The 14,009-nt window shown below is 44.8% G+C and overlaps 1 protein-coding gene across 1 annotated transcript in view; it reads left to right on the forward strand.

The window, feature by feature from the left end:
* The window catches only part of RALA (RAS like proto-oncogene A), a 61,329-nt gene extending 49,421 nt beyond the window's left edge, over nucleotides 1–11,908 (forward strand). Inside the window, exons 4-5 of the mRNA XM_040353238.1 lie at nucleotides 2,509–2,683; nucleotides 10,929–11,908. Of these exons, the coding sequence (XP_040209172.1) occupies nucleotides 2,509–2,683; nucleotides 10,929–11,051 (298 nt within the window). The 3' untranslated portion in view covers nucleotides 11,052–11,908. The remainder of the gene's footprint in view (nucleotides 1–2,508; nucleotides 2,684–10,928) is intronic.
* Nucleotides 11,909–14,009: the final 2,101 nt, after the last annotated feature.

A 14,009-nucleotide genomic window follows, 5' to 3' on the forward strand; every position in this document is an offset into this window, starting at 1 on the left:
GAATGGGCACAGGCTCAACTATTAGACCTGAGAGCAGTTTACGTTCCAGCGGCACAGAACACGCTAGCCGACTTCCTGAGCAGGGAACTTCGTTCAAACAACGAGTGGTCTCTGAACCTCCGGGAGTTCTCCATTCTCACGGAGGCATGGGGGGCTCCAGAGATCGACCTGGCAGCAACACCAGCAAATGCCAAATGCGTGAGGTTTCTTTCCAGAGTTCCCTTTCCGACAGCAGAGGGGACAGATTGCCTTCTTCATCCATGGAACTTCAACCTGGGGTACATCTTTCCCCCAACTCCCTTGATAGCAAGGTTCCTATCCCGGCTCCGAAGATCATCGGCCACGGTGATCGCAATAATACCATTCTGGCCAAGGAGACCGTGGTTCACGACTCTCCTGCAACTCAATACCCGACCTCCAATCCACCTACCGGTCTCAGCAGACCTCCTTCACCAGGGTCAGCTCCTCCATCCGGCTCCGGACAGACTCCACTTAACAGCATGGAGGTTGAGAGGGCTAGGCTTAGAGAACAAGGATGTTCCCAGGCAGTTATAGCAACCTTAATGCAGGCCAGGAAGATCACCACAAACACGGTCTACACCAGAGTTTGGGAAAGATTCGCCCACTTGGCACAACTCAAAGGTTGGAATCACGCCTCTCCGGATCCTTACCAAATCCTAGAATTCCTACAGACAGGCATTGACAAAGGCCTGAGCTCAAGCACCCTGAAAGTACAGATCTCCGCTCTGTCTGCCAAGACGGGCACTAGATGGGCTCTACACCCGTTGATAATTCAGTTCATGAAGGCATGTATTAAGATTAGGCCGCCCAGAAAACCATCCTTTCCGGCCTGGGATCTTTCGGTAGTTCTGGAGGCGCTGTCCAATCCTCCCTTCTTCCCACTCAACTCTATCTCCTTATGGGACCTGACCCTGAAATTGACCTTCCTCATTGCCATTGCTTCGGCTAGGAGAGTGTCGGAGTTGCAAGCTCTCATGTCGAAAGAGCCATACTTAGTTTTCCTGCCCGACAGGGTGATACTAAGGCCTTCGGATCGCTTCCTCCCCAAGGTTACTTCGGCCTTCCATTACGGCCAGGACATCGTCTTGCCATGTCTTTCTAACGAAGAGGGTGAACCGCATGCCTTGGACATTAAGTCTGCAATTTCTAACTACCTGTCGGCCACTATCCACCTTCGGTCAACAGACACCCTCCTGATTATACCTCACGGAGCCAGACGAGGTCAGGCTGCCTCCTCTCGGACCATCGCCTCTTGGCTAGTTAAAGCGATCGGGAAAGCATATTCCACTCAACAGCTGGAGATCCCAGAAGGCATCAAAGCGCATTCAACCAGGGCAGTGGCTACCTCTTGGGCAGCTTATTGTGGAGTCTCTTCAGAGACCATCTGCAGAGCAGCAACCTGGTCCTCCAGGCATACCTTCATCACCCACTATAGGGTGGACGCCGCTCTGTTGGCAACTTCCGAATTTGGCAGATCTATCTTCAGGGCCAATTCTTCGGCTCTATAAGAAAATAAAAAACTTTTTGCATTGAACCCGCCCGACTAGCGAGTTATTTCCCAGTGTGTGCTGCCATGAATGCGTCAGGAAAACGGAAAATTGTATACTCACCTTTCCGTAATTTTCCTTTCCTGACGCATCTTCATGGCAGCACACAGCTGCCCACCCTGTTGTTCAATGATGATGATATTTACGGAGAATGATGCCGGGTGTCTCCTCTTCGAATTTATAGCTAACCAATCCTGTCAGGTTGTGGGGGCGGAGTCACAACCCAGTGTGTGCTGCCATGAAGATGCGTCAGGAAAGGAAAATTACGGAAAGGTGAGTATACAATTTTCCGTTTTTCTGCTCAGCCTGCTAGTTGAATAAGAAAACAAAAAAAAAAAAATGATGTATGGGCTGCCTAATAGAAGGGAAATCTTCCAATGGGGACAATAGGTCTGATGACACCCTCACTTTTGGAGGGATTTCCTCTCCCTTCCTGTTTTGACTATGGGACAGGAAGTTAAGGGAAATCTCCTCAATGGGGAAACAAATTGTGGAGGTAATAACCCTCCTTTACTCCATCCAGAATGCTAAAAAAAGTTTTGTTTTTAGTTCCACTTTAAGATTACCGAAGAATGAGGCAGTATTAAGGGCTTGCGCCCTTGGCACTTTTTATATACTAGACAATTATGGACCTTCAATAAGAGACACAAGATACTACAGAAAGTATAATATTATGATAGGCTGTCATCCTAATCTTTGCCTTACTACCTGATAACTCATTGACCCAAAACAATTAAACAAAATGGTAGTTAAGACTTTAGTGTATATTTGAACCTTTTGCATCCAGCTTATTTTTCATATGTTCCTGTGGGCTCTTTCCCTCATTCCGAAAATATAGAATAATGGACTTCTCACTAAACTGGCCCCTAGGTTGGGTGTGTAGAAATGTATAAACCTAGTAGGTGAGAACTATTGAGAGTATTTTCTATATTTCACACAGGGAGCAGATCCTGCGAGTAAAAGAAGATGAGAATGTCCCGTTTCTTCTGGTCGGTAACAAATCAGATCTGGAGGACAAAAGACAGGTCTCTGTAGAAGAAGCAAAGAGCAGAGCTGATCAGTGGAATGTTAACTACGTAGAAACTTCAGCAAAGACACGAGCCAATGTTGATAAGGTAAATCATTTATATATGCACATCTGTATTTTCTGTACCAGACAGTGGCGGTTCGTCCATAGAGGGCGCTGGAGCGCCGCCCCCTCTGGCTCTCACCGCCACTGAGTCTAATAACATAGATTCATGCATTGCATGAATCTATGTTATTATCGCTGTTGCCGCTGTTCTATTCAGATAGCCGGCGCTCATGTCCGGCCATCTGAATAATGGCAGCTGGTTGGCTGTACAGAAGTGCCTATCAGAGCCAACGGCTCTGATAGGCTTTTTCGTGTACAGCCCTCGGGTCCCAGAAGCTTATACAAGGAACGCAATAGGGATGCGCTCCTTGTGTAAGACTGACAGGCGTCTCAGCCAATCAGGTTGGCCTATTCTGGCTAGTTTAACCTGATTGGCTGAGACGCCTGTCAGTCATCGAGGGCGGTAGAAGACGTCGAGGGACGTGGATGGCTGACTCCAGTAAAGGTAAGTGCCGGGCGGGGGGGGAGGGGCACTTTACAGGGCACAGCGGTGACATCAATGGGCACAGTGGGGACAATGGGCACAGTGGGGACAATTAAAGGGCACAGCGGTGACAATTGATGGCACAGTGGCTGCGTTTGATGGCATGGCACAGTGGTGACAATTAATGGCACAGTGGCTGCGTTTGATGGCATGGCACAGTGGTGACAATTGATGGCACAGTGGCTGCATTTGATTGGCACAGTGAGGCTGCAATTTTTTTTTTCCGTTTGCGCCCCCCCCAAAAATTTTGAGCACCAGCCGCCACTGGTACCAGACATCAGTATAACAGACTTGTGACACCAGAATGTGCTGATCAGAAGTCCTGACCTCACCTTTCTGCATACTTTCATTTTTTTTGGCTTTATTTAGAACATAATTAAATTATAAACAGCAATCGAGGGGTATCGCTCCTTATCAGAACTAAAAGCTAAATTCCAGGTTTATACTCCCTTTAACTAGTTTGTTTGGGGCAAGCTGGTCCAAATAAACAATTTTCTACACTAACGTGTGCACTGTCAGCATGAAAAGGGTCCCTTGTAACAGAGTCTTAGCTGAAGTTAACAAACTTTTTCTCCATGGTTTTGTGTCTGAAATTGGCTGAGCCATTTTCTTTAAACACTTAAGGACCGCCTCCTACACATATACGTCGGCAGAATGGCACGGCTGGGCACATGTACGTACAGGTACGTCCTCTAAGTGCCCAGCCGTGGGGTGCGAGCCCGCGACCCGGTTCGAAGCTCCGTGACCACGGGACCCTCGGACCCGATCGCCGCTGGAGTTCCGCGATCGGTCCCCGGAGCTGAAGAACGGGGAGAGCTGTGTGTAAACACAGCTTCCCCGTTCTTCACTAAGGTGCCGTCATTGATCATGTGTTCCCTTTTATAGGGAAACACAATCAATGACGTCACACCTACAGCCACACCCCCCTACAGTTAGAAACACAAATGAGGTCACACTTAACCCCTTCAGCGTGTGGTTAACTCCCAAACTGCAATTGTCATTTTCACAGTAAACAATGCATTTTTAATGCATTTTTTGCTGTGAAAATGACAATGGTCCCAAAAATGTGTCCGAACTGTCCGCCATAATGTCGCAGTCACAAAAAAAAAAACGCTGATTGCCGCCATTAGTAGTAAAAAAGAAAAGAATTAATAAAAATGCAATAAAACTATCCCCTATTTTGTAAACGCTATAAATTTTGCGCAAACCAATCGATAAACACTTATTGCGATTTTTTTTTTTTTTTTTTTACCAAAAATAGGTAGAAGAATACGTATCGGGGATATTTATTATAGCAAAAAGTAAAAAATATTGCATTTATTTTTTTCAAAATTGTCGCTCTATTTTTGTTTATAGCGCAAAAAATAAAAACTGCAGAGGTGATCAAATACCACCAAAAGAAAGCTCTATTTGTGGGGAAAAAAGGACATCAATTTTGTTTAGGAGCCACGTCGCAATTGTCAGTTAAAGCGACGCAGTGCCGAATCGCAAAAACTGGCCAGGTCCTTTAGCTGCCTAAAGGTCCGGGTCTTAAGTGGTTAATAGTACCGCTCCACTTTAAGGCCTCATGCACACTTGGGCTGAAAAACACCTGTTTTACAGGCATTTGGCCTTTTTCTAAATTTAGTTTGTCTGCCCCTAAATGCCCCTCCGTGTGTGTACATACACAAATAGACATTTACAGGAGTTTAGGGGCAGGAGCATTTAGAGGAAGAAAAAAAAATCACTTGTGCATTCAAAATAAGAGCATTTTGGCTGAACAAACACCAAAATGCACCTAAAGCTTGAGTGTTTATTTTTTCATTTTTGCACACAGCTAAACATCAGATTTTTTTGGCTATAAAATGATATTATATATTTTTTCAAAGTAGAGGCCCTGTTGAATAATGTGATAAATGCAATTGTCTTTTATATTGCACGATATTTGTGCAGCTGTTAATCAAATGCATATTTCCAGGAAAAAAATATAATAAAAATGAATTTTACACAAAGTAGAATACCCTTTTTTATATAGGGCTGCATCAAGTACCATATTTGCCTGCGTATAAGACGACCCCCTAAAATTTTGGTTTTGGGATATACTCGCCGTATAGGACGACCCCTCTTCCTACTAGTCTGTCTGGAAGCTAAGGGGTAACCGGAACAACCGCTGACAGGAATCTCACTGTGCCATTGCATGCCTCACTGTGCCGTTGCATGCCTCACTGTGCCGTTTCATGCCTCACTGTGCCGTTGCATGCCTCACTGTGCCGTTGCATGCCTCACTGTGCCGTTGCATACCTCGACGATCCCATACCTTATCCCTGTATGCATAGTCAGTCAGTCAGACTGCGGGCGTCCATTATTTAAAAGCCGCGCCTCCTCATCATGCTGTTCCGTGATAGGCAGGACACTCAGTTTCCCAGCAGCGCCTGTGTTCCGTGTTCCGCCTATCACGGGCTATGACTAAGCATTGGTTATCAATGTGAAACTAGTTAGCTCTATTACCCCACTGTTTGCTGTTTTTTTCTTGCTTTTGTAGTATTTTTTTACCAGAATAAAAGGCACCACCTTTTTACCTTTTATTGGAGTGCGGCCGTCCAAAATTTATTTTCTCCCATTTATCACGGATGTCCTCTCGACCGAGGATGAGAAGACATCCGTGATAGGCGGAACACTGAACAGAGGCTCTGCTGGGAAACTGAGTTTTCCGCCTATCACAGAACAGCACGAGGAGGAGGCGCGGCTTTTGAATAATGGATGCCCGGGGTCTAACTAAGACAGGTACCGGCGTATAAGACGACCCCCGAGTTTTGAGGCAAGTTTTTAAGTACACGAATCACGAAAAACGATGATACACAAAAATCTCCACAGCATATACTAATGGGTAAGGTAATAAACACGTGCTGTGGTTACCTGCTAAATAGTGCCAATCAACCCAAATTTTTTTATTAAATTGTGGAAATAATAAATAACAAACTTCAGAGCTGCTGCTATGGTGAGAGGTTAATATAATCCAAGTGATTAAATAGCAAAGGACTGAGTGCTGCTCTTGTATATACTCCAAAAGCAATGCGTTCAAAATAAATACATTTAAACAGGTCATAAACCCTCTATACAAAAAAAAAAAACATACAATCTTTCTACAAAAAAGTGACTAGTGCAAAATAAATGTCTCTACCAACAAACTTAAGTAATAAAGTCCATTGTGCAGATTAAAGTTCTTTTGCAGATTTCACTCCGATCCCCACCTGCACTCCCCACTCACTGACTCTCTTAAGGCTCGTACACACGATAGGTTAAACCGATAAACGGTCTGATGGACCGTTTTCATCGGTCCAAACCGATCGTGTGTGGGCCCCATAGGTTATTTAACCTTCGGTTAAAAGAAAGCAAACTTGCTTTAAAATTTAACTGATGGATTGGTAACCGATAGGTCAAAACCGATCGTTAGTATGCAAAACCATCAGTTAAAAACCTGCGCATGCTCAGAATCAAGTCGACGCATGCTTTGAAGCATTGAACTTCGTTTTTTTCAGCACATCGTTGTGTTTTACGTCACCGCGTTCTGACACGATCGGTTATTTAACCAATGGTGTGTAAGCACATCAGACCATCAGTCAGCTTCATCGGTTAACCTAAGACAACTGTCCTTCAGACCGTTTTCATCGGATGGACTGATCGTGTGTACGAGGCTTTTGAGTCAAGATAGCATGTCTGTGTCAATATCCTGGTAAAGAATACCAAGGGGTTATAACAAATCGCACCTTATACCACAAACCACAAAACGCAAACAGTACCAAATTAAAGTGCAAATGCTGTACATGCATCATAAACCTTTAAATACCAAAAACAAACAAATCATAAGATCATGAAAAAAGTCCAATGTGAATGGAAAAGCAAGTAGCTAGTGAAATTCCCTATTGGGACTTCAGAACAGTCCCAAATGCAGTTTTCTTCCAAAAGTGCTCCTGTGCAGAAGTATTCTAAAGTGGTGTAGCGCTCCAAAATATCACATGGTAACCTGTGATCCACACACCCCCTTGTGCTTGAACTCACCAGATGGTATGGACCCCTTAGCTGTACTGCATGTGGGTCTATCAGGTTTAGGCTGGTGAGTGGAGAGATGTTACTTCCTCTATATCTTCCTATATACAGTAATTGCCTTTGTGCATGAAGGAGAGAGAATCCATATAGTATAGTAGGTTCTTGTTTATTGTAATACAAGATTAAAAACGCACAATATTCCAGAGTTATATTCGCTTTGTACAAACATCCTTTACGTTCTTTCTATAGGGCAGTCGGCTCACACTAGGAACTGGCTTGGTTCTCACAACCTTGCGTGTGTCCCACCGCTCACCGGACGTAATGTCTCTGAGGAACTCAAATTTATGTTGACATGTTTTGCCCCTCCCCCAGGGCGTTATGAAAGACCTGCGAAAGGGGTCGACAAAGATTCGAGTTCCTCAGGGACGTCACATCCGGTGAGCGGTGGAATGTAAGAACCAAGCCAGTTCCTGGAGCAAGCCAACTGCCCTAAAAAAGAACTTAAAGGATGTTTGTACAAAGTGAATATAACTCTGGAATATTGTCTGTTTTTAATGTTTTATTACAATATATGGATTCTCTCTCCATGCACGAAAGGCAATTGCATGGGAAGATACAGAGGAAGAGACTTCTCCCCGCTCACCAGCCTAAGGCCCCTTTCACATTGGAGCGTGAACCGCGGTGACGGTATAGCGCCGCTAAAAATAGCGGCGCTATACCGCCGGGATTTCCGCGGAAATCATCCGCTAGCGGTGCGGTATTAACCCCCGCTAGCGGCCGATAAAGGGTTAATACCGCCTGCAATGCGCCTCTGCCTCTGCAGAGGCGGTATTGCCGCGGTTTCCCATTGTTTTAAATGGGAAGAAGCGGTATACATGCCGCTCCTCTCACCGCTCCAAAGATGCTGCTGACAGCAGATTTTTTTTTCTCTCCCGCCAGCGCATCGCCTCAGTGTGAAAGCCCTCGGGCTTTCACATTGAGTAGGCAGTGAAGGAGTTTTTCAGGCGGTATTTTTAGCGCTGTACCGCCTGAAAAACTCCTCAGTGTGAAAGGGGTCTAAGCCTGACGGACCTTCATGCAGTACTGCTAAGGGGTCCATACCATCTGGTGAGTTAAAGCACAAGGGGGTGTGTGGAGCACAGAATCGCTGTGTGATATTTTGGAGCGCTACAGCACTTTAGAATATTTCTGCACAAGAGCACTTTTGGAAGAAAATTGTGTTTGGGACTGTTCTGAAGTCCCAATACGGACTTTCACTAGCTACTTGCTTTTCAGTTCATAATGGACTTTTTTCATGATCTTATGATTTGTTTGTTTTTTGATATTTAAAGTTTATGGTGTATTATGCACAGCATTTGTGCTTTAATTTGGTACTGTTTGCGCTGTGGTTTGTAGTATAATATCTGATTGTGTAATGAACAGCAGCAAGAGGAGTAGTGTATAGGCACTAACATATTTAGTGTAAGTGGAATGTATTTATATTATAACAAATCGCACCACCCGCACTGTAATGCCGCGTACACACGGTCGGAATTTCCGACAACAAATGTTCGATGCAAGCTTTTGGTCGGATATTCCGACCGCGTGTAGGCTCCATCGGACATTTGCTGTTGGAATTTCCGACAACAAATGTTTGAGAGCTGGTTCTCCATTTTTCCGACAACAAAAGTTCTTGTCAAATTCCGATCGCCTGTATTCTGACGCTTAAAAATCCTACACATGCTCGGAATCATTGAACTTAATTTTTCTCGGCTTGTTGTAGTGTTGTACGTGACCGTGTTCTTGACGTTCGGAATTTCCGACAACATTTGTGTGACCGTGTATATGCAAGACAAGTTTGAGCGAACACTCCATCATAAAAAAATCCACGGTTTTGTTGTCGGAATGTCCGATCGTGTGTACACGGCATTAAAGTGATTGAGCGGCTATAAAGCCACCCATATTACTTTTACTTTAAAACTGGGAGCCAGCTGACCAAAATTAACTCAATGTTATAGCCACTACTGCAGCCATGAGCTTGTGCTTAATCCTTCACTCTCTGAATGTACTTCATACATCCAAAGGGCTGAAGTGGTTCCTTTTTCTAATTTAAGATTTGTTGAGAAAGTTTATAGCTATAGCACTGATTGTCAATGTATAATGTACAGGGGGCCTCAGCTGTAGCTCCTGAAAGCAACAAAGGGCTACAAATGTTCAGTATATGCTGAGCTACAGAAGACTGGCAAAAACTACAGACATACTAGGGAGGTGTCCATCATCTGACCGAAAACCTGCTGTAGAAGACAGTCAGAGACTGGCGACATGTGACACTGCTAGAGATCACTGCCATTACAACCTGTTTGCAAATCTATGTTTCCACTACTATTTTGGGCCATGGAAAAAGTATTAAAGGGCAGAAGGATGGGCACCATGGGGTTTAGAGCAGGGGTCTCAAACTGGCGGCCCTCCACCAGTTGCAAAGCTTTTTTCAAAGAGGGACAGATTTGATGAAGGGAACATGCGTGAGGGCCGACCATTTTACCTGACATTCTTTAACCATTAAAATTGGTCAATGGTCTAATGCCACACGATCGGACATTCCGACAACAAAACCGTGGATTTTTTTTCCCCGACGGCTTGTTCGCTCAAACTTATCCTGCATACACACGGTCACACAAATGTTGTCGGAAATTCCGAAACGTCAAGAACGCGGTCACGTATAACACTACGACAAGCCGGGAAAATTAAGTTCAATGATTCCGAGCATGCGTAGGATTTTTGTGCGTCAGAATACAGACGATCGGAATTTCTGACAAGAACTTTTGTTGTCGGAAAAATTAAGAACCAGCTCTCAAACATTTGTTGTCGGAAATTCCAACAGCAAATGTCCAATGGAGCCTACACCCGATCGAAATGTCCGACCAAAAGCTCACATCGAACATTTGTTGTTGGAAGTTCCGACCGTGTGTACGCGGCATACGTGTGTTCGTCCGATCACTAATACACTGCCCAACAAGAATTATGTGTGGTGAAGAGATGATCTTGGGTGTGTTATTTGGATATACTGTATTTTTCGGCTTATAACACGCACCTTTACTTTAAGAGGAAAGTTTCAGGTAAAAATCTTAAATTGTAACTGTGAAGCCAAAAAAGGGTCAGTGCCCATGAATGGAGCCAAATCATTGCCCATCTGCAGCCCCACCATTGTCCTGAATGCAGCACCCCTCCACATTGTCCTGAATGCAGCAGCCCCCCCCCCACATTGTCCTGAATGCAGCACCCCTCCCCCCCACACACACATTGTCCTGAATGCAGCATCGCCCCTCCCCACATTGTCCTGAATGCAGCACCCCCCTCCCCACATTGTCCTGAATGCAGCAGCCCCCCACATTGTCCTGAATGCAGCACCCCCACACACACATTGTCCTGAATGCAGCACCCCCCCCCCCCCCCACACACACACACACACATTGTCCTGAATGCAGCACCCCCCCCACACACACACACACATTGTCCTGAATGCAGCACCCCCACACACACATTGTCCTGAATGCAGCACCCCCCCCCCACACACACACACACATTGTCCTGAATGCAGCACCCCTACACACACACACATTTTCCTGAATGCAGTTGTATTTCATTTTTAATTTATGTTTATAGCCACTGGGAAAACATGTAGTGTGTTTTCATTATTTTCACTGTGAAATAAATATTTATTTTTCCTTTTTTTTAAAAGGTATTCTTTGATTTAATGCGAGAAATCCGTGCCCGAAAAATGGAGGACAGCAAAGAAAAGAATGGCAAGAAGAAGAGAAAAAGCTTAGCCAAGAGGATAAGAGAGAGATGCTGTATTTTATAATGAAAACCCGACATCCTCACTTTTTTTTTCCACTTTTTTTTGTTTTAATTAATAAGAACCATTACTTGTTAGCATGCCCTCAGACGGCTGTGGTGTCCAGCTGTCATTTTCATTTTGGAGACATTACATTACACTAAAAAAGCATGACTGGGACACTGCTCTGGACAGACCACTACAAAACGAAAAATCACTAACTACATCACCTAGAAACGAAAACCCATCTGGAAGACGTGCTTGGAATTACCTGTATAATGTTCCTGAATGTATATGTTTTTGAGAGCGGATGCGGTAGTATGTGAATACTTCATTTCTGGGGAGGTTATGCTTCTCTGTTTCTATTCCTACTTTTAAATAGAGCAGCAGCACTGATTGACATTAAAGCTGAACCTGAACCTCCGGGCAAATATAAAAACGCAGTATAATGCTAGGTATCCAACTAGTTTGTGTATCCAAGTTTGATTTGAGATCCTTCTCTTGTACAGCAGTACACAGACCTGGAAAAAGAAGCCCAGCACCTGAAGCCCATAGGGTTCTGCTGACAGAAGGACAGAGGAGAGTGATTACCTTAGCAGTTTGTTGCTTCTCTTATGCTGTCTAATCAGGGCTGGGGGCACATAGGTGACCAAGCTGTATTGCTTACCCATAGTAGAAAAGAGTCAGGTCACAGCTTGGCTGTGCTATGTGGCAGCTCAGTGTAAATCTTAAGACTGGCTGGACAAAATCACAAATCCTTAGGTGAAACCACTACCAGATATGCATTTCAACTGCACACCTTGCTGTCTGTCTGTAGTCCAGCTTTATTGCAGGTTCCGTGTAATTTTGTTGTCTAAAGCAACATAAACTACTCTTATATTTTGCTTGCTTTTACACAGAGCTTTATTCGTACAAGGGTGTCTCAAAATATCTGCCTATATTACTTCCAGTTCATAGGGATTTGATTACTTCTAACCCCCATGTACTAATAGAGGGACCCCCCTCCATTTTCTAAACAACAAGAACAGGCTATTCTCTAAAATATAAAGATGATGATAGAACTACATTACATTACATTACAACTAAGGCTGCTTTCACACTGGGGCGCAGGCGGCTATTTTTAGCGGCGCTTTACCGTCATTTTTGTGGAGGTAGTTGGCCGCTAGCGGGCCGCTTTTAACCCCCGCTAGCGGACCAAAAAGGGTTAAAACCACCTTCAAAGCACGGCTGGAGTGGCGGTTCAGCCGCGCTGCCCATTAATTTCAATAGGCAGGAGCGGTGGAGGAGTGGTGTATACACCGCTTCTTCACTGCTCCAAAGATACTGCTTGCAGTGGGGTTTTTTTAACGTCCTGCCAGCGCATCGCCTCAGTGTGAAAGCACTTGGGCTTTCACACTGAGACTGCAGGGGAGGGGCATTTTTCAGACGCTATTTTTAGCTCAAAAGCACCTGAAAAATGCCCCAGTGTGAAAGGGTTCTTAATGTTTGGCTAACAGATTTGGTCTGCCTATGATCTCTAAACCTGTAGTTTCCTATTCACAGAATAGAGTTGGAAGGACACCTTCATGTTGCTGCTTTAGAAGCGGCTTTAATATATTAAGACCCCTTTCACACTGTGGCATTTTTTCAGGTGCCTTAGCGCAAAAAAAAAGCGCCTGAAAGAAGCCTCCTCTGCAATCCCAGTGTGAAAGCCTGAGTGCTTTCACACTGAGGAGCTGTGCTGGTAGGGCGTCAAAAAAAGTCCTGCAAGCAGCTTCTTTGCAGCGCTTTAGGAGCGGTGAATGCACCAATCCTAAAGCGCCCCTTTCCATTGAAATCAATGGGAAGCGCCTTGGCAGCGGTGCTTTGTAGGCGCTCATAACCCTTTATTCAGCCACTAGCGGGGGTTAAAAGCGTTTTTCGGGGCGCTGGCAGTGTGAAAGGGCTCTAATTTATAATTGGTGAGAAACACTTTAAAAGTGCACCTGTCTTCGTAGAAGAAGGGGGCTGATACCGCTGACTAAAATGATAGTTGTCAGGCTATTATGAGCCATTGGTTTCAGTACTTTGAGTCGCTGATTCAGTACAAGTATGCAGATCACAGTCAGAAAAAAAAAAGTTATCCGCGTGCTTGTTTTACATCGGGGGCTTGAAGTATTGAGGCAAGAGGGCCACTGTGACAACCAGGGAACTAGCATTTTCAGAAAGGAAAGTGGGCTTCATCTGCAATTTTTCTCTTTTTTTTTTCGTCCAATTGAACTCTGAGTTTAAAGCCAAACTCCAGGTTTACTTTCCTTTTTAAATAGTTTGTTTGGGCCAAGCTGCCGCAAACAAACTAATTCCTTTCCGAATTGCTGTGGCCAATGTTGGAGCTGTATAAACTGTATGTAGCATCAGCACCATACAGTATACAACGCTGTGTACGGCAGGGGATCGTCTGCCAGAACATAATTATGGCAATCATCTGCCTGCCCTGCCACCTCAGCCAATCAGAAGAGGCCCTTTATTGGCAAAATACATGGCTTCCTGTGAATGGCTGGGCTCAGGCCTATTCGATCTTTTCCTGGCTGGAAGTCCCCACTCCATTGGCGAAACACAGTGCTGTATACTGTAAGTAGCTGATACTACATACAATGTATACAGCGCTGACAGCGGGCGCAACTATTAGTGAAGGAAATGGATTGTTTGGTCCAGCCTGGTCCAAATTAAAGGGGCTGTAAAGGTACATTTTTTTCCCCCTAAATAGCTTCCTTTACCTTAGTGCAGTCCTCCTTCACTTACCTCATCCTTCCATTTTGCTCTTAAATGTCCTTATTTCTTCTGAGAAATCCTCACTTCCTGTTTTGTCTGTAACTACACACCGTAATGCAAGGCTTTCTCCCTGGTGTGGAGTGTCGTGCATCGCCCCCTCCCTTGGACTACCGGAGAGTCATGACGCTCTCTACATTGCAGATAGAGAAAGGAGCTGTGTGTTGGTGGGTGTCCTGACTCTCCTGTAGTCCAAGG

The sequence above is a fragment of the Rana temporaria genome, chromosome 5, assembly GCF_905171775.1.
Source record: "Rana temporaria chromosome 5, aRanTem1.1, whole genome shotgun sequence".
In the NCBI taxonomy this organism is placed as follows: Eukaryota; Metazoa; Chordata; class Amphibia; order Anura; family Ranidae; genus Rana; species Rana temporaria.